This window comes from Microcaecilia unicolor, chromosome 3 (assembly GCF_901765095.1).
Source record: "Microcaecilia unicolor chromosome 3, aMicUni1.1, whole genome shotgun sequence".
Taxonomy (NCBI): domain Eukaryota; kingdom Metazoa; phylum Chordata; class Amphibia; order Gymnophiona; family Siphonopidae; genus Microcaecilia; species Microcaecilia unicolor.
The window spans coordinates 29,176,322-29,196,776 of NC_044033.1; the positions used below are offsets into that span (position 1 = coordinate 29,176,322).

General features: G+C 47.6%; 1 protein-coding gene across 1 annotated transcript in view; it reads left to right on the forward strand.

Moving 5' to 3' along the window:
• CAMKMT (calmodulin-lysine N-methyltransferase) overlaps positions 1 to 20,455 on the forward strand; it is a 577,957-nt gene that overhangs the window by 461,909 nt on the left and 95,593 nt on the right. The window contains exon 7 of the mRNA XM_030195805.1: positions 109 to 169. Coding sequence (XP_030051665.1) covers positions 109 to 169 — 61 coding nt within the window. The remainder of the gene's footprint in view (positions 1 to 108; positions 170 to 20,455) is intronic.

Genomic DNA, 20,455 nt, shown 5'->3' on the forward strand with positions numbered 1-20,455 from the left:
AGAAAACACTACTTCTTTTACAGAAGACTGATTATCAAACTCCATTTGCAATTGGTTTTTAATTCATTTGTTTCTTAGATTTAATTATACTTAACTAGCTTTTTGCAGATGTGAATGACATCATCACAAGAAATTCAAGACGGTTTAAGGCTAAATCTATAGCAAGCTGGTAAGATATTTTTTTAAAACTACACATTTGTATGGTAATTTATCTCAATGCAATTATGCTAAAATCTGGCCAACTGATTTTCAAAGCAAATTAAGCGGGCAGGAGCCTCTACTGCCCAGTTAAATTGCTTATCACCGCCTAAGTGGTGATATTCAGCAGCACTTAACTGGACGGTGCTATTGAATATCACCACAGACCACCCAACAAAAAAGTTGGCAGGTCAAGGGCAGCTTATATTGTACAGACTCAGGACATTATGCTGACATTATATGACCTAGGGTTGGTTGGGAACCCCTAGGCCCACCTTGAACTATATCAACTGCTCTCATCACTCTACCAGTCACCTTTCGGTGAGGAGACAAATGAATCCTGGTTCAGGCCTTCCTTGACTCAGGGGCTGCTGGGAATTTTGTGGACGAGCGACTGATACATCAACATGGTATCATTATAAATCCCCTCTGGAGACCACTTTGTATCTCATTGATCTATGGAGATCCACTACCTGGACACCTGGTGACGATAACTAGCCCCATCTCACTGCAAGTGGGCTTTTTGCACCAGGAAGTCATAGGGTTCTACGTATTCCCTATATCAGTGAACAAGATCATTCTGGGACTTCCCTGGTTACAAAAATATGAACCACATATCGACTGGTGCTCTGGGGCCATTTTGGCCTGGGGTCCAACCTAATTTCATTCCTGCCTCACTCCAGTGCACCTTCGGCTACCTCTGGCTAAAGCCGAGCCATGCCCGCTCCTGGGTCTTCCCACAGTGTATGGTGCCTTTGTGGATGTGTTTTGCAAGAAGCAAGCTGAGACCCTACTGCCTTATCAAGAATACAGCTGCCCTATTGACCACTTACCAGATAAGATGCCACCCAAGGGCAAGGTCTATGTGCTCTCTATTCTGGAAACCAAACCTATGAGGAGTACATCCAGGATAATTTGCGATGGGGCTTTATCCTTCCCTCCATGGCTCCTGCAACAGCAAGATTCTTTTTTGTAGGAAAAAATGACGGATCCTTGAGGCCATGTATTGATTACCGTGGTTGGAACACAATCACTGTCAAGAATATACACCCCTTGTAGCTCATAATAAAGCTGTTTGACCGCTTACAGGGGGGCCACCATTTCCACCAAAGTGGTCCTCCATGCAGTCTATAATTTAATCCAGATCTGATCTGACGATGAATGGAAAACAGCCTTCGACACAGAGGATGGACATGAGGAATATCTGGTGATACCGTTTGGATTATGCAATGCCCCTGCTGTTTTCCAACACTTCATAAATGAGGTGTTCCGAGACCTCCTTTACTCATGTGTCATGGTCTATCTAGATGACATCCTGGTGTTCTCTACCTCCCTGTCCAAGCAGTGAATTCATGTCAAGATGGTGCTGCAGTGCCTGTGGGAGAATGGCCTATATGCTAAGCTGGAGAAATGTTCCTTTGAGCAGACGGCCCTTTCCTTTTTGGAGTATACAGTTTTTCTTCTTGCCTTCAGATGGATCCAGACAAATCTTCAGCAATTCAGGACAAGCCACAACCCGGAACGCAGGAACAAATGAGTGTGCAGATGATCAACGTAAGTAGCAGCACTCTAATGTAGTCAAGCTCATGTTAATGAGGTCATTTTGTATTCCTCCCCAATGCTCAGAAAACAGCACTCAAAACAAAACTGCCTTACCGCTGCAAAAAATAACACCAGGTCAGAGCAGGTAGTAGAGTCATGAAAAGTCTTCTCTTCCAACATGCTTTCTTCAAAATATGCCGGTTTTGATTGCTTTTGAAAGCAGAAGGAAGCCCATGTAAGCTCTTGAGCGCTAGTAGTGAAAAACGAATAATTGCAAGTCGCAGCATACCCAAAACTGAAAACACATTAGTGTCTTTTTCCTGCATTTAAATATAAGCGTCAAAGCAACAACAAAAAATTTTTTAGAACACATATTAAGGCCACAAAAACAGATGCCAATGTGTGCTTGATGTTTGGGTTTTGCCAGGCGCATTCGCACAGGAGCAAAGCTTACTGCGGAACTCTTCTGCACATGCACCAATCACAATCCTCCCACGGAACTCCCTAATTTTCAACGCTATGAGTGTGCCTATATTTGCATCTCATTAGCGTTGAGCATTAGGGAGTTCTTTGACGCTGTTCTGGCAGTATTTTTACAGTACTGTTGAGAACAGCGCTGGTGTTTTGAGCATTGGCCTGTTGTCTGGTGTGACAAAGATGACATGGGAAGCTGGTACCCTATAGACTAATCCAGGCTTGTCCAGGGTTGCAAACAGGACAGGTTTTTAGGATATCCCTAATGAATATGCATGAGAAAGATGTGCATGCCCACTGCTTCCATTGTATGCAGATCTCTCATGCATATTCACAGGGCCGGTCTTAGGCAGGGGCAACCGGTGCTCCCAGGGGCCCTACGCTGCCAACCCCTGGGACATCACACCAAGCTCTCACATTCAGTGGGTGACTCCCGCTATCACTGGTCATCTCCCGCTCAGCAGCCTCCCAACTCTTCATACCCCACATCTTTCATGTTCCCTTTTCCTCTCCCCTTTTCTCCCAGCGCTTTTCTACCTTGGCCACCCCCTCGGCAAGTTCAGTCTATTTGTCACTTCCCTGGGTTCTCCCACCCGGCTTGATCACTGGCAGTGGCTGTGTGATTACAGCACATTGCCTTTGCCAGTGCTATCAGAGCTTTCCCTGTGAGCTGTCCCACCTCCTATGACGTGACTTTCTGTTTCCGCATAGGCGGGACATCCTATGGGGAAATCACTGCTAGTGATCAAGCCAAGAAGGAGAAGTGACAGAGTGGACTCACTGGGGAGGGTTCGGGGGAGGGGGAGACATTTTGTGTGGTTAGGGAGCGAGAGAGGTATGCATTGGCCATTTGGATTGGGGGAGGGTAGTTGGGAGATGGAAGTGTGCTGGTCATTGGGAGAGGAGGAAGTTGGGAGATGGGGGTGTACTGTCCATTGTGGGGGGGGGGGGCTAAAGAGATGGAGATGTGTTAAACCTGCTAGGAAGATGGAGATGAAAGAGAGACAGAGAGAGGACGGACTGGAGGAGGGAAGAGGGGGAAAGATGCTAGATTCAGAGAGGGAGACAGGAGGGAAAAGTCCACAGGAGGAGAGACACAAGACCCATGGAGGGAAAGAGGGAGATATGCCGGACTGTGGGGTGGTGGGGGGGAGTTGGAATAGGAGACAGAGAGAAGGAGAGAAATGCTGGACCCAGAGTGAGAGTGCAGGAGAAAGGGAAGAGAAAAAGGAAAGATGGCACAGAGAAGAGAAGCTGGCCATGGAGTAAGCATAAGGACGGATACAGAGGAGCAATGATGGAAAAGGGGTAGGATAGGGAGAGAGAGGGGTGATGCTGAATCTATTGCGGAAAGGGAACGCTAACATGTCAGATGCTGAACATATGTGGGAGGATAGGAACAGGGACACAGAGGAGAGATCCTGGCCAGGACAGATAGTGGCATGGAGAGGGAAGAAGTATCAAATGTACAGGAGACCTAGAAAGACAAAAGAACAGAAAAGCAGAAGAGACCCTTGGACCAAATTGAATGGAAAAATAAAATGCTCAGACTACAAAGGTAGGAAAAAGTATTTTATTTTGAATGTGTTAATTGGAACGTGTCAGCTTTGGAAAATCAGTATGTTTGATATCTTGCATTTCAGTTTCTGTTTCTCTAGTATTGCTGATGTATATACAAGTCTGACCTGAGGTTTACAGTTTTTTTTAATCATCTTATCTCTATGACTGATCTGTGGTCCCTTATTTCATATTTAATGAGGCTCTCTCTGTATTTTGCGTGTATAACCATAGATCTTAAATAATAAAATGTAAAAAAAAAATTCTTATCATCGGGGGTTGGGCAAAGGGTGTGGCTAGCAAGGGAGTGGGCCTAGGCAAGGGGCTAGGGGACCACACCAAACTGGTCTGCATAGGGCCCTGCAATTTCTAACACCAGCCCTGCATATTCATTATGAAAACCTGTTCTGATTTTAGCCCTTGAGGACTGAACCTGGACAAGCTTGGTCTAACCAATGTATTGAGACATGAGCGTTTACCAAGCAGAGCTCATTTTATCAGATGCACTGGGCACTCTTAAGTGATACAAATTGTGCTCTTTCAGAGACAGGATGCTGGGCTAGACAGGCCATTTGATCCTGACTCAACAAGGAACTTCTTATATGCTTACATTTCAGTATTGCATTATGCAGATACAACATCCATATTTTCAAAGGGAATGTATGCTTGTATTTTCCCCTTTAAAACTTCTACGAGTAAAAGATCCATGGATGTGAAGTACCCATGGACTTTGCACCTAGTCAAGAAGGTTGCAGACTGCCCCCGTAGCCTGTTGTTGTATTGAGCATGCCTTAGTTTATTACTGGACAAAAAGATAGTCTCTTACTTTGCACTTTTTTTGTATCATGTAGTGCATCCTCTCATCTCAAGATTTCCAATCTCATCTTTTTCATATCATTCCAAAGCAAATTTTCTGCATTATTCTCATTTACATTTACCTAATCGTTAAGGTCATTTGTGAACATTCGAGTGTATTTTAGCATATAGAATCAGTGAATAATAGATTTCAGTCTCATGCTGTGAAGAAAGATTGTTTTCCCAAGCTATAATGTTGTTTACTGGGTGTTAATAATCACTAATTGATAAGCATATTTAGACTTCCAAAATAAGTGATTTTATAGGCTAACAATGTCAAATGTTTAACTTACTGTGTTAAAAACAATAGAATTTTCTGTCTTCTCTGCATAAAATAAATTACACTCAAAATCATTTATCCTACATTAAGAATGCTATGTTAGATTTTTTTTTTTTTTACCTACAGTCAGAAATTCTCTTTTTCTTCAGTATAATAAGTTGTACATCATTGTAACAGGTCACCCACCAACTGTGATCGCCTCCAAACCTGTGACAAATCGCCTACAAACAATTGCACAGCCAAATAACTCATAGAAATAGTATCTTTATTATCTGCCTCGGTCTGTTACTTTATAGATAACAGACCTATTCCTAGGCCATAGGGTGTTCCAAACATTTACAAGATGAGTTTAAATACAGGCAGCACTAAAACACCTTTTTCTACTTACATACAATCAAGTGAATAAATCCGATTGTAACAGATTCACATACCCCCCCCCCCCCCCCTTTCACAGTCACCACCTACCAGCGTGGTAACTGTGGGTTATCCTGAAACTATTCACTTGGGTCTCCCTCCAAAAAAAAGATCTTTCTCTCTAAGGGGGAAATTAGTGATTTTCAAAGCTATAAAAATCACCCCACTAAAATTATCTATTCACATTTCTACCTGCTATTTGTTATAAGATGAAATGCGCTTATGGTTTTGAAAATCTAATTGCAAACCCAACTCCAACCCCATCTTAACCTTTAAGAATACCTCTTTAAGCTGTGGGTTAATCAACATGCACACAGCGTACATGTGTATCTTTATTTATACAAAGGTGGACAATTTTACAAAAGCTCACTATTGTGTACTGTATAACTCTGCTTCACCCAGTAAAATGGCTTTAAAAATTGGCCAGTTAATGTTAGGTTCCTCTTTGACTATGGAACCTCAGATTAATACTCATCCCTATCTCTTATCTTCATTACTCCTTCCCATGTTAACTCACACATTCTCAAAGCCTTCTATTACTATGTTATTTTATTTATTTTGGTTACATTTGTGCCCTGCGCTTTCCCACTCACGGCAGGCTCAATGTGGCTTACATGGGGCAATGGAGGGTTAAGTGACTTGCCCAGAGTCACAAGGAGCTGCCTGTGCCTGGCCCTTGCAGATCACCAATGTGGCCGCGCAGGCTTCTGCTTCTGTGAGTCTGACGTCCTGCACGTACGTGCAGGACGTCAGACTCACAGAAACAGAAGCCTGCGCAGCCTTCTACATGGAATGTTGCTAGTGGAATAGCAACATTCCATGTAGAATGTCCAATAGTAGCAACATTCCATGTAGAATCTCCAATAGTATCTATTTTATTTTGTTACATTTGTACCCTGCGCTTTCCCACTCATGACAGGCTCAATGCGGCTTACATGGGGCAATGGACGGTTAAGTGACTTGGCCAGAGTCACAAGGAGCTGCCTGTGCCTGAAGTGGGAATCGAACTCAGTTCCTCAGGACCAAAGTCCACCACCCTAACCACTAGGCCACTCCTCTACTGTTGTAGAAGTCAGCCCTTGCAGATCACCAATGTGGCCGCGCAGGCTTCTACATGGAATGTTGCTAGTATCTGTTTTATTTTGGTTACATTTGTACCCTGCGCTTTCCCACTCACGGCAGGCTCAATGCGGCTTACATGGGGCAATGGAGGGTTAAGTGACTTGCCCAGAGTCACAAGGAGCTGTCTGTGCCTGTAGTGGGAATCAAACTCAGTTCCTCAGTTCCCCAGGACCAAAGTCCACCACCCTAACCACTAGGCCACTCCTCCACTGTTGCTACTATTTGAGATTCTACATGGAATGTTGCTATTCCAACATTCCATGTAGAAGTCGGCCCTTGCAGATCACCAATGTGGCCGCGCAGGCTTCTACATGGAATGTTGCTAGTGGAATAGCAGAATCTCCAATAGTAGCAACATTCCATGTAGAAGTCGGCCCTTGCAGATCACCAATGTGGCCGCGCAGGCTTCTGCTTCTGTGAGTCTGACGTCCTGCACGTACGTGCAGGACGTCAGACTCACAGAAACAGAAGCCTGCGTAGCCTTCTATATGGAATGTTGCTAGTGGAATAGCAACATTCCATGTAGAATTTCCAATAGTATCTATTTTATTTTTGTTACATTTGTACCCTGCGCTTTCCCACTCACGGCAGGCTCAATGCGGCTTACATGGGACAATGGAGGGTTAAGTGACTTGCCCAGAGTCACAAGGAGCTGCCTGTGCCTAAAGTGGGAATCGAACTCAGTTCCTGAGGACCAAAGTCCACCACCCTAACCACTAGGCTACTCTTCCACTGTTGCTACTAATTGAGATTCTACATGGAATGTTGCTATTCCACTAACATTCCATGTAGAAGTCAGCCCTTGCAGATCACCAAAGTGGCCGCACAGGCTTCTACATGGAATGTTGCTAGTATCTGTTTTATTTTTGTTACATTTGTACCCTGCGCTTTCCCACTCATGGCAGGCTCAATGCGGCTTACAGTTCCTCAGTTCCCTAGGACCAAAGTCCACCACCCTAACCACTAGGCCACTCCTCCTACTATTTGAGATTCTACATGGAATGTTGCTATTCCAACATTCCATGTAGAAGTCAGCCCTTGCAGATCACCAATGTGGCCACGCAGGCTTCTGCTTCTGTGAGTCTGACATCCTGCACATACGTGCAGGACGTCAGACTCACAGAAACAGAAGCCTGCGCAGCCTTCTACATGGAATGTTGCTAGTGGAATAGCAACATTCCATGTAGAATCTCCAACAGTAGCAACATTCCATGTAGAATGTCCAATAGTAGCAACATTCCATGTAGAATCTCCAATAGTATCTATTTTATTTTTGTTATATTTGTACCCTTCGCTTTCCCACTCATGGCAGTTGGTTAGAAAGTTCTGTTTTTAGATGCAGTAGCTTTGTCTTTTGCGTTCCTGTTTTTTTTTGAGGATCATTATTGTTCAACTTTTGATTCTAGCTTTACTAGGTTATTACAATTCTCTTTATTTAGGGATAACTGCTAGGCTGTCCCATAAAATCCAATTGATTCGGAATTCTGCTGCCAGACTTATTTTTTGTAAGTCTCGTGGAGGAGCATTTTCGATATGACATCTGACTTTGGACGTTTTGCAAAAAAATGTCCAAAATATGAATAGGAAAGAAGGCCATTTTCAAAAAAGAAAAAAAAGCGGCTTTTTTTTTCTTTCAAAAATACTGTTTAGAACATGGTTTTGTGATTTGGACATTTTATTTTTCGGTCCATTTTTGAAAAAAAACAAACAAACGTCCAAGTGCAAAACACACAAAATCAAGCCATTGGGATGTAGGAGGAGCCAGCATTTTTAGTAGACTGGTCCCCCAGATATCCCAGGAAAGCAGTAGGGCACCCTAGGGGGTACTGCAGTGGACTTAATAAAATGCTGCCAGGTACACATCTTACCTTGTCTCCTGAGCCCCTCAAAACCCACCCAAAACCCACTGCCCCCAACTGTACACCACTACCATAGCCCTTACAGGTGAAGGGGGCACCTATATGTGGGTACAGTGGGTTTCTGGTGAGTTTTGGAGGGCTCACAGTTTCCTCCACAAGTATAACAGGTAGGGGGAGGTATGGGCCTGGGTCAAAATGCAGATTTATGCCAGTTTTTGGCCATTTTTCTCTTTTGAAAATGAGCTCAATAGTGAACATGTGACTCCCCTATTGGGGGGATTGTATTCAGGGCCGTGCCGACATGGTAAGCGAGGTAAGCATGGCAGGAGGGCGCCATCCTCTGGGGGGCGCCCCGCCGCACCATGCTTACTTCGCCCTCTTCCCCCCAGATCCTTGTCCTTTTTTTTTTTGTTTAAATTTACCTCTCCGGCGCGTGGCAGCGTAGCATTAGTGAGGAGGCAGCGCTCCCCCGCCCCAATGTGTCAGTCTCTTCCCTTCGCTCTGTTCCATCTTCTGACGTCAGAAATGACGTCAGAAGAAGGCCGGACACTGTGCGAAGGGAAGAAGACACGTCGGGGCGGGGAGCGCCGCCTCCTTCTCACTAACGCTACGCTGCCGCGTGCCGGAGAGGTAAATTTAAACAAAAAGGAAAAGGATCTGGGGAGAAGAGGGCGGGTAGTGTAGCGATCGTTTTCGGGGAGGGGGGGTGCGCCGGCGGGGCCAACTGCAGGGGGGCGCCGGAGACCCTAGGCACGGCCCTGATTGTATTGGTTGTTGCTACAGGCTAGGATCCGTTTTAAGGTGTTATGCCTAGTTTTTAAAATTCTGGAAGGTAATTGTCTGGAGGGTTTGTCCCATTTACTCAATACTCTAAGCTCCACTGTGACCACCAGGAGTCGTAATGAACTGCTTCTAATTGTTCCGACGATTAGATCTGTTAGATGTAAAGGTTTATTTTCTCATTCTTTTTTGGTTTTGGCAGTTGTCTATGGAAAAATCTTCCTTCAGAAAGATGTTTGTTGAAAGGTTATTATTCCTTTCGTAAAGCTTTGAAGACTTATTTGTTTTGCTTCTTGGTAGGATATGTAAAAATTAGAGTTTTAAGTAATGTAGTTTTTTGGTTTTGACTTTTTTTGAATTTTCTATTGTAATTTCCTGATGCTCTTCATTTTGTTTCTTTATTTGTATCTCACCTTGAATCTCAAACTGAGGGAGTTGGCGGGTGATAACTCTGCTATATTATAACATAATGTTAGCTTTCCCTGCCAATATTTTCTTTTTCCTGTCTGGATTTAGGTCATGCTTCTGTAGCCCTCCGCCCACACAACCATGCAGAACACTGAGTCTTTCACACAGTGCTGTCTTTAAAGGGACAGAATAAGCCGCTGGGTCTCCTAGTTGAAACCAAATAGTTCTTAATCACTCCAGTCAAACTGAGGACACAGGCTTTGTGGTTCCAATTCCAGATTCTTTACTCATCCAACTCAGCGAACAGGGAGGCGTGGCCTAGTGGTTAGTGCAGTGGACTTTGATCCTGAGGAACTGGGTTCAATTCCCACTGCAGCTCCTTGTGACTCTGGACAAGTCACTTAACCCTTCATTGCCCCAGGTACAAATAAGTACCTGTATATTCTATGTAAACCACTTTGAATGTAGCTGCAAAAAAAAAAACACAGAAAGGTGGTATATCAAGTCCCATTCCCTTTCACCTAATAACATTTTACAGTGTCCAGCAGGCAGATTGCATCATCTATCTTCACATCATAGTTTCAACAGTCTCTAGGGGGTGTGCTCCCATAGTCTCTAAATTGATTTATAATGCTGAGTGGGAGGATAAGGGCCCTACTCTGGTTTTTTTTGAGGGGGAGGGGAGTATTTTTGCCATCTAGGTGAACCTTTTTCCTGTTGATATTCTTGGGGTACTGGTACTCACAACTTCAAAAGCCCCACTTGGGGATAACAACCCCTTCTGGCCTTCCAGACTTCTCCTCCTCTTCAACTGGTTAGAAAGACACGCCAAAATATCTGTCACCAAACACTTCTCCTGCCTTCTTTTAACTTCAGGAAATGTCATGGGGGACTGCTTTCTTGGGTCTTTGCTCCACCACTCATTGCAGGGATCTCCCCCATCTCTCTCCTCCTCATGTGTCCCTGTAGATAACTCTTCAGCTTTACACTTCCTGTTTATGCTCTCAACACTACCATCTACCAGGAGAAACTCATGCAAATAGGTATCTACTTACCAGGTGCGCAGTAAGGGCAATATTATAACTGAGTGCCTGCATTTATTCGCCCCTTGCACATGTAAATTGTCAGAATAATAGCACTTAGGTACATAAATATATACTTACCCGTGAAAGTGCCAACAGGGCGCTTAAGTGCCATTCTATAACAGGGGGATGATCAGAAGCAAACGCCGGCGCTAGAGGCTGTGAGCGCCATACTAGCGCTAGCGTTTGCTACCGACCCATGATCAGAGTCCCCGAGTGCTAGAGTGCCTCCATGTAAGGGGACTAAGATTTGGCAAAGTCCCCTTCACCTTACATCAGTGCAAGGGGACTAAAGTAACTTGTAACCTTCAAGACGTAGCAAGTTCCAATCTACAAAAGACAGGTTTTTGACTAAGGCAGTCTCTGACACTGAGGAGGCTGGAGTGGGAATCAGCCTCAGAGCCTGTGAAGCTGCTGGACTATTCACAGGAACATGGTTTCGGATGGAGCCAGTTTACCACCATTGCCTGCTGTGGATCTGGAAAACTTAGAGCTAACGTTCTTATTTGAAAAATGTAAAAAAAATTGTCTTGAGTTATTGACAGTTGAAAGCATCAGCAGATTTCACTGGACATTGTGAAAAATGGCATGGTGTGTGAAAATAGACTAGTTTTTGCTAGCCACAAATGCTTCTAAATCCATACTAACAAGGGACCCCAGAATGAAGGAAGTGAAATAAATCTGTAACAGCACAGGAGCTTGTCTCTAGACAAAGAAATGCTTTTGCTAACTGATCTCTCTTCTCCTATTCCCAAACAGCAAATATTATGTTTAGCTGGAATAGGCAATTTGTAACTGTTTATGTTTTATTATTTATAATGCCTGTATCCAAGACAAGTAACAAAGCAATGTAAAATATAAACAAGCATTCACAAATGCATCAAAGCAATAGAGTCAAGAAGTATGGGCAGTTCATGGCAGTTCACTAGTCTGAATCCGCAGATGACATTTCAGCATTGATTTAAAATATGCAACATTCTGTTGTGACTTCACAGAGAAGTTGCCAGTTCTTGTAATGTTCAACCACAGATGTCTTGGGTCCGGTACTGAAACTGCACAAGCACTTGCTGAGTTTAGTGCCCTTGGCAGCACATATTGTTTGAAAGCAGCGTGCAAATAAAAAGAAGAGTCTTGATACAATCCTAAATTCACCAGCAATAACAATTTAAATTTGATTCTTTGTGCTACAGGAAGCCAGCACAACTTGCGCAACAAAAGAGAAACATAATCATAAGAATAGTCATACTGGGTCAGACCAGTGGTCCTTCTCGCCCAGTATCCTGCTTCCAACAGTGGCCAATCCAGGTGACAAGTGCCTTGCAGAAACCCAATTAGTAGCAACATTCCATGCTATAAACCTTGGGGCAAGCAGGGGCTTCCTTCCTGTCCATCTCAATAACACACTGTGGACTTTTCCTCCAGGAACTTTTCCAAAGCTATTTCAGGTCATGACCGCCAATCATAGATTTAGTCATCTGTACTTTCTTAAACAGATTGGAGGTTGTGACCTGAAATACCTTTGTGCTATAAGAGATCTCTTGACCGGTCTTTATAAGAGATGAGTTTATACGATGTCCTCCATCCACTATTCTATGTACTTATAGTTACTTGGAGTTATTACTCTCTGATATACAAGTACAGTACATAGTTGGCCCAATTATCTGAACTCCCAAATTGAAGTAGACCCTCCCACAGTTTTGAACATATTAAACTATGTGGGCAGCTTTACTGACTGTGAGAAGTGAATGCTGAATGTGTAGATTATATGCGACACACAAGGGTGGAGGCAAACAAATTCCAAGAGACCAGCCAGCCAAAGAGTTAGAGCATCAAAAAAATGTTTAATAGGGACCCAACACGGTCCATGTTTCGGCATGCAAGCCTTCCTCAGGGGTCTAAAAATCATAAAAGCATAATGGCATAAATACAACAAACATAAAACAAATGGAATATAAAGTGTCAAATATAAAGTATGAAATATAACATGTAGAATATAAAATATATGGAGGGGCATAATTGAACAAAAACGTCTATCTCCATGGACGTTTATCTCCGAGAACGGGTCCGTGAAGGGGCGGACCGAACCGTATTTTCGAAAAAAAATAGACGTCCATGTTTTATTCGACAATTTGTGAGCTGGGCGTTTTTGTTTTTCAGTGATAATGGAAAATGAAAGCGCCCAGCTCAAAAACGAATAAATCCAAGGCATTTGTTCGTGGGAGGGGCCAGGAGTCGTAGTGCACTGGTCCCCCTCACATGCCAGGACACCAACCGGGTACCCTAGGGGACACTTTTACAAAAACAAAAAAAAGGTAAAAGAGCTCCCAGGTGCATAGCACCCTTCCCTTGTGTGTTGAGCCCCCCAAATCCCCCTCAAAACCCACTGCCCACATGTCTACACCATTACTATAGCCCTAAGGGGTGAAGGGGGGCACCTACATGTGGGTTCAGTGGGTTTGGGGGGGTTGGACGACTAAGCATTAAGCAGCACAATTGTAACAGGTAGAGGGGGGATGGGCCTGGGTCCACCTGCCTGAAGTCCACTGCACCCCCTAACAACTGCTCCAGTGACCTGCATACTGCTGCCAGGGAGGTGGGTATGACATTTGAGGGTGAAAATAAAGAGTTGTGAAACAGCATATTTTGTGGTGGGAGGGGGTTTGTGACCACTGGGGGAGTCAGGGGAGGTCATCCCCGATTCCCTCCAGTGGTCATCTGGTCATTTAGGGCACTTTTTGGGGCCTTATTCGTGGAAAAACAGGGTCCAGGAAAAGTGCCCTAAATCCTCGCTAAAAACGCATATTTTTCTTCCATTATCGGCGAAAGGCGCCCATCTCTGATCGCCCGATAACCACGCCCCAGTTCCGCCTTCACCACGCCTTCGACACGCCCCCATCAACTTTGTCCGCATCCGCGACGGAGTGCAGTTGAAAACGTCCAAATTTGGCTTTCGATTATACCGCTTTATTCGTTTTGTGAGATAAACGTCTATCTCCCGATTTGGGTCGCAATATAGGCGTTTTTCTTTTTCAATTATAAGCTGGATAGTATAATATATAGTATATAATATCTAAAATAAATTATATTATATATAAAATAAGATAAAGTAAAATAAAATAAGGAACACAGTAACCAAACAGAGGGAAGTTATATATAAAATTGTGGTTATATAAAATGTATTCTCCGAGGACAAGCAGGCTGCTTGTTCTCACTGATGGGTTGACGTCCTCGGCAGCCCCCTCCATCGGAAAGTTTACTAGCAAAGGCCTTTGCTAGTCCTCGCGCGCCCATGCGCACCGCGCATGCGCGGCCGTCTTCCCGCCCGAAACCGGCTCGAGCCGGCCAGTCTTCTTTCGTCCGCGCTCGGTACGGTCGTGTTACGCCGTTCGTGCCCCAGAGAGTCGACCTCGCGCGTCCTTTTCGACGTGTTTTTTCCTTGTTTTCTTTCAAAAAGTTCGGGAAGCGCTCCGGAAGTGTTCCGGAAGACCCTTTCGGGTTTTCTGCCCTTCCCGTATTTTTCTCAACTTTTGCCCCGTAAGTTTTCTTTCGTGGTCGGGGTAGGCCTAGTTTGGCCTCGGTCGAGATTTTTCTCCCTTTAAATTTTGGTGCTTCAATTTTCGCCATTTCGGCTTTTGATTTCGCCGGCGTGATTTTTCCGCCCATGACATCGAAGCCTTCCAGCGGCTTCAAGAAGTGCACCCAGTGCGCCCGGGTAATCTCGCTCACTGATAGGCACTCTGCGTGTCTTCAGTGTCTAGGGGCCCAGCACCGCCCTCAGAACTGTAGTCTGTGTTCCCTGTTACAAAGGCGGACTCAGGTAGCGAGATTAGCCCAGTGGAACGTTTTGTTCTCGGGCTCTTCGTCGACATCGGCTCCGGAGGCATCGAGTGCATCGACGTCGTCAGCGTCCGGACCATCTTCCTTGGCTGCCGCTCCATCGACTGCATCGAGGCATCGGACCTCTGCATCGGCGCCGAGGCATCGGGCGACTGCATCGACGTCGGTGGTACCGAGACTTCGTCTGCTGATGTGGAGGTGCATCGTCAGGAGTGCAGGTGAGGGCTGTCCATTCCCCTGCTGGTGGCGGTGAGCCTTCGGGTGGGTCTCCTCCTACCCTGAGGGCTCCTGCGGTACAGCCCCCCCGGGATCGACCTTCTTCGGTCTCGGCCCCGAGGAAGCGACGGATGGATTCTACGTCCTCCTCGTCGGTGCCGGGGAGCTCCGGTGACATGCTTCGGAAGAAGTCGAAGAAGCATCGACACCGGTCTCCTCCCCGTGTCGGCACCGAGAGCTCTGGGTCGCCGAGGGATTCGGCACCCAGCAGGCATCGGCACCGAGAGGACCGCTCACCCTCTGTTCAGGAGGTGTCGATGCGCTCCACTCTGGACAGCCCGGAACAGCCTCCTCGCCCGGAACAGGTTCTGACGTCGACGCCTGCATCGACCTCTCAGCCTTTTTCTGCAGCCACTCTGAACGAGAGCCTCCGGGCCGTTCTCCCGGAGATTCTGGGAGAGCTGTTGCGCCCTACCCCTCCGGTACCGGCGGTGCTTGCGCCTCCGGTACCGTCGAGCGTGGCGCCGGCTGGTCCATCGCCCAGGTTGAGGTCCCCGACGTCGGTACCGCGTGCGGTGCCGACTGCGGCCACCTCCCAGGAAGGCTCCCCGACTACGTCGGCGGAGGGAGCTTCGCCGATGCGGGCGAGGGAGTCTACCTCTCGACGCCCCCATCGTGGACGTGGCTCCACGGAGTCGAGCCGGGCGAGGTTGCAGACACAGGTCCGTGAACTTGTGTCTGACACCGAGGGTGAGGCCTCGTGGGAGGACGAAGAAGACCCCAGATATTTCTCTGACGAGGAGTCTGAGGGTCTTCCTTCTGATCCCACTCCCTCTCCTGAAAGGCAGCTTTCTCCTCCTGAGAGTCTGTCTTTCGCTTCCTTTGTCCGGGAGATGTCTACGGCCATCCCCTTCCCGGTGGTTGTGGAGGACGAGCCCAGGGCTGAAATGTTTGAGCTCCTGGACTATCCTTCTCCACCTAAGGAAGCGTCCACTGTTCCCTTGCACCATGTCCTGAAAAAGACATTGCTTGCGAACTGGACCAAGCCATTAAGTAATCCCCACATTCCCAAGAAGATCGAGTCCCAGTACCGGATCCATGGGGACCCAGAGCTGATGCGCACTCAGTTGCCTTATGACTCTGGAGTTGTGGATTTGGCCCTAAAGAAGGCTAAGAGTTCTAGGGAGCATGCTTCGGCGCCCCCGGGCAAAGACCCTAGAACCTTAGACTCCTTTGGGAGGAAGGCCTACCATTCTTCTATGCTCGTGGCCAAGATCCAGTCTTACCAGCTCTACACGAGCATACACATGCGGAACAATGTGCGGCAGTTGGCGGGCTTGGTTGATGCTCTTCCCCCTGAGCAAGCCAAGCCTTTTCAGGAGGTGGTCAGGCAGCTGAAGGCGTGCAGAAAATTCCTGGCCAGAGGAGTTTATGACACTTTTGATGTTGCGTCCAGGGCCGCTGCTCAAGGTGTGGTGATGCGCAGGCTCTCATGGCTGCGTGCCGCCGACCTGGAGAATAGACTCCAGCAGCGGATTGCGGACTCGCCTTGCCGTGCGGACAACATTTTTGGAGAAAAAGTCGAGCAGGTGGTAGAGTCTCTCCACCAGCGGGACACCGCATTCGACAAGTTCTCCCGCCGGCAGCCTTCAGCATCTACCTCTACAGGTAGAAGATTTTTCGGGGGAAGGAAGACTGGTCCCTATGCTTCTGGTAAGCGTAGGTACAATCCTCCTTCCCGACAGCCTGCGGCCCAGGCTAAGCCCCAGCGCGCTCGCTCTCGTCAGCAGCGTGCACCTCAGCAAGGCCCCGCGGCTCCCCAGCAAAAGCAAGGGGCGAGCTTTTGACTGGCTCCAGCAGAGCATAGCCGACATCCAAGTGTCAGTGCCGGGCGACCTGCCGGTCGGGGGGAGGTTGATAGCTTTTCACCAAAGGTGGCCTCTCATAACCTCCGATCAGTGGGTTCTGCAAATAGTCCGGCAAGGATACACCCTCAATTTGGCCTCAAAACCTCCAAATTGTCCACCGGGAGCTCAGTCTTACAGCTTCCAGCACAAGCAGGTACTTGCAGAGGAACTCTCCGCCCTTCTCAGCGCCAATGCGGTCGAGCCCGTGCCATCCGGGCAAGAAGGGCTGGGATTCTATTCCAGGTACTTCCTTGTGGAAAAGAAAACAGGGGGGATGCGTCCCATCCTAGACCTAAGGGCCCTGAACAAATATCTCGTAAAAGAAAAGTTCAGGATGCTTTCCCTGGGCACCCTCCTCCCCATGATTCAGCAAAACGATTGGCTATGCTCTCTGGACTTGAAGGATGCCTACACACACATCCCGATACTGCCAGCTCACAGACAGTATCTGCGGTTTCAGCTGGGCACACGCCACTTCCAGTACTGTGTGCTACCCTTGGGCTCGCCTCTGCGCCCAGGGTGTTCACAAAGTGCCTAGCTGTGGTAGCAGCGGCACTTCGCAGGCTGGGGGTGCATGTGTTCCCATATCTCGACGATTGGCTGGTGAAGAACACATCCGAGGCAGGAGCCCTGCAGTCCATGCAGATGACTATTCGCCTACTGGAGCTACTGGGGTTTGTGATAAATTATCCAAAGTCCCATCTTCTCCCAATGCAGAGACTCGAATTCATAGGAGCTCTGCTGGATTCTCGGACGGCTCGCGCCTATCTCCCAGAGACGAGAGCCAACAGCTTGTTGTCCCTCGTCTCGTGGGTGCGAGCGTCCCAGCAGATCACAGCTCGGCAGATGTTGAGATTGCTGGGCCACATGGCCTCCATAGTTCATGTGACTCCCATGGCCCGCCTTCACATGCGATCTGCTCAATGGACCCTAGCCTCCCAGTGGTATCAGGCCGCTGGGGGACTAGAGGACGTGATCCACCTGTCCACGAGTTTTCTCAAATCCCTGTATTGGTGGACGATTTGCTCCAATTTGACTCTGGGACGTCCCTTCCAAATTCCTCAGCCACAAAAAGTGCTGACCACGGATGCGTCTCTCCTGGGATGGGGAGCTCATGTCGATGGGCTTCACACCCAAGGAAGTTGGTCCCTCCAAGAACGCGATCTACAGATCAATCTTCTGGAGTTGCGAGCGATCTGGAACGCTCTGAAGGCTTTCAGAGATCGGCTGTCCCACCAAATTATCCAAATTCAGACAGACAACCAGGTTGCCATGTACTATGTCAACAAGCAGGGGGGCACCGGATCTCGCCCCCTGTGTCAGGAAGCCGTCAGCATGTGGCTCTGGGCTCGCCGTCACGGCATGGTGCTCCAAGCCACATATCTGGCAGGCGTAAACAACAGTCTGGCCGACAGGTTGAGCAGGATTATGCAACCTCACGAGTGGTCGCTCAATTCCCGTGTGGTACGACAGATCTTCCAGGTGTGGGGCACCCCCTTGGTAGATCTCTTCGCATCTCGAGTGAACCACAAAGTCCCTCAGTTCTGTTCCAGGCTTCAGGCCCACGGCAGACTGGCATCGGATGCCTTCCTCCTGGACTGGGGGGAGGGTCTGCTGTACGCTTATCCTCCCATACCTCTGGTGGGGAAGACTTTGTTGAAACTCAAGCAAGACCGAGGCACCATGATTCTGATTGCTCCTTTTTGGCCGCGTCAGATCTGGTTCCCTCTTCTTCTGGAGTTGTCCTCCGAAGAACCGTGGAGATTGGAGTGTTTTCCAACCCTCATCACACAGGACGAAGGGGCGCTTCTGCATCCCAGCCTCCAGTCGCTGGCTCTTATGGCCTGGATGTTGAGGGCGTAGACTTTGCCTCTTTGGGTCTGTCAGAGGGTGTCTCCCGCATCTTGCTTGCTTCCAGGAAAGATTCCACTAAGAGAAGTTACTTCTTCCATTGGAGGAGGTTTGCCGTCTGGTGTGACAGCAAGGCCCTAGATCCTCGCTCTTGTCCTACACAGACCCTGCTTGAATACCTTCTGCACTTGTCTGAGTCTGGTCTCAAGACCAACTCTGTAAGAGTTCACCTTAGCGCAATCAGTGCATACCATTACCGTGTGGAAGGTAAGCCGCTCAGGACAGCCTTTAGTTGTTCGCTTCATGAGAGGTTTGCTTTTGTCAAAGCCCCCTGTCAAGCCTACTACAGTGTCATGGGATCTCAATGTCGTTCTCACCCAGCTGATGAAACCTCCTTTCGAGCCACTGAATTCCTGCCATCTGAAGTACTTGACTTGGAAGGTCATTTTCTTGGTGGCAGTTACTTCAGCTCGTAGAGTCAGTGAGCTTCAGGCCCTGGTAGCCCAGGCCCCTTACACCAAATTTCATCATAACAGAGTAGTCCTCCGCACTCACCCTAAGTTCTTGCCAAAGGTCGTGTCGGAGTTCCATCTGAACCAGTCAATTGTCTTGCCAACATTCTTTCCCCGTCCTCATTCCTGCCCTGCTGAACGTCAGCTGCACACATTGGACTGCAAGAGAGCATTGGCCTTCTACCTGGAGCGGACACAGCCCCACAGACAGTCCGCCCAATTGTTTGTTTCTTTTCATCCCAATAGGAGGGGAGTGGCTGTAGGGAAACGCACCATATCCAATTGGCTAGCAGATTGCATTTCCTTCACTTACGCCCAGGCGGGGCTGGCTCTTGAGGGTCATGTCACGGCTCATAATGTTAGAGCCATGGCTGCGTCGGTAGCCCACTTGAAGTCAGCCTCTATTGAAGAAATTTGCAAAGCTGCGACGTGGTCATCTGTCCACACATTCACATCTCATTACTGCCTGCAGCAGGATACCCGACGCGACAGTCGGTTCGGGCAGTCAGTTCTTCAGAACCTGTTTGGGCTTTACGATCCAACTCCACCCCCCGAGGGCCCTGTTTGTTCTGTTCCAGGCTGCACTCTCAGTTAGTTGGTAAATTTTTTAGGTCAATCTCAGTTATGTCCTCGCCGTTGCGAGGCCCAATTGACCATGGTTGTTGTTTTCAGTGAGCCTGGGGGCTAGGGATACCCCATCAGTGAGAACAAGCAGCCTGCTTGTCCTCGGAGAAAGCGAATGCTACATACCTGTAGAAGGTATTCTCCGAGGACAGCAGGCTGATTGTTCTCACAAACCCGCCCGCCTCCCCTTTGGAGTTGTGTCTTCCCTTGGAGTGTATTGTCTTGCTACATACTGGACTGGCCGGCTCGAGCCGGTTTCGGGCGGGAAGACGGCCGCGCATGCGCGGTGCGCATGGGCGCGCGAGGACTAGCAAAGGCCTTTGCTAGTAAACTTTCCGATGGAGGGGGCTGCCGAGGACGTCAACCCATCAGTGAGAACAATCAGCCTGCTGTCCTCGGAGAATACCTTCTACAGGTATGTAGCATTCGCTTATTTTATATTAGGGTGGATGTGTTAAAGGAAGCTACCATCTAGAAAGATGGACAAACCATTATTCAAAGAAAATATGTTTCGCTATTATGCAACACGCAAAAGCTAAGGACTTATGGAAGAGGCATGATTAAAGGTGCTCATACAAACATTGACACAGTGAAAATGAGGCAGAACGGTACGTACCAAAATACTGTAGGTCGCAATGGTGCTGCTGAGAAAAAGTGAGCCTTTATAAAGGCACAATCGTAAGGCGCTGGGGAAAACCAAAAATAAAAAAACAAACAAGCAAAAAGAGGAAAATTAAAATGCGAAAAATAAAAAGAGTGGGAAACCCTGAAAAAACATATGAACCAAAATGGAAAGACGCTCCGATAGACAGGAGGCTTGGGACTGAGAGCGTGACGGAAAAGAAAAAGAACCAGAACTAGACCGTGAAACGAGACCACCAGGAGAACCTGAAAGAAAGAAGGGGACCACCGCAGGGATAGGGAGGGGGAGAGGGCG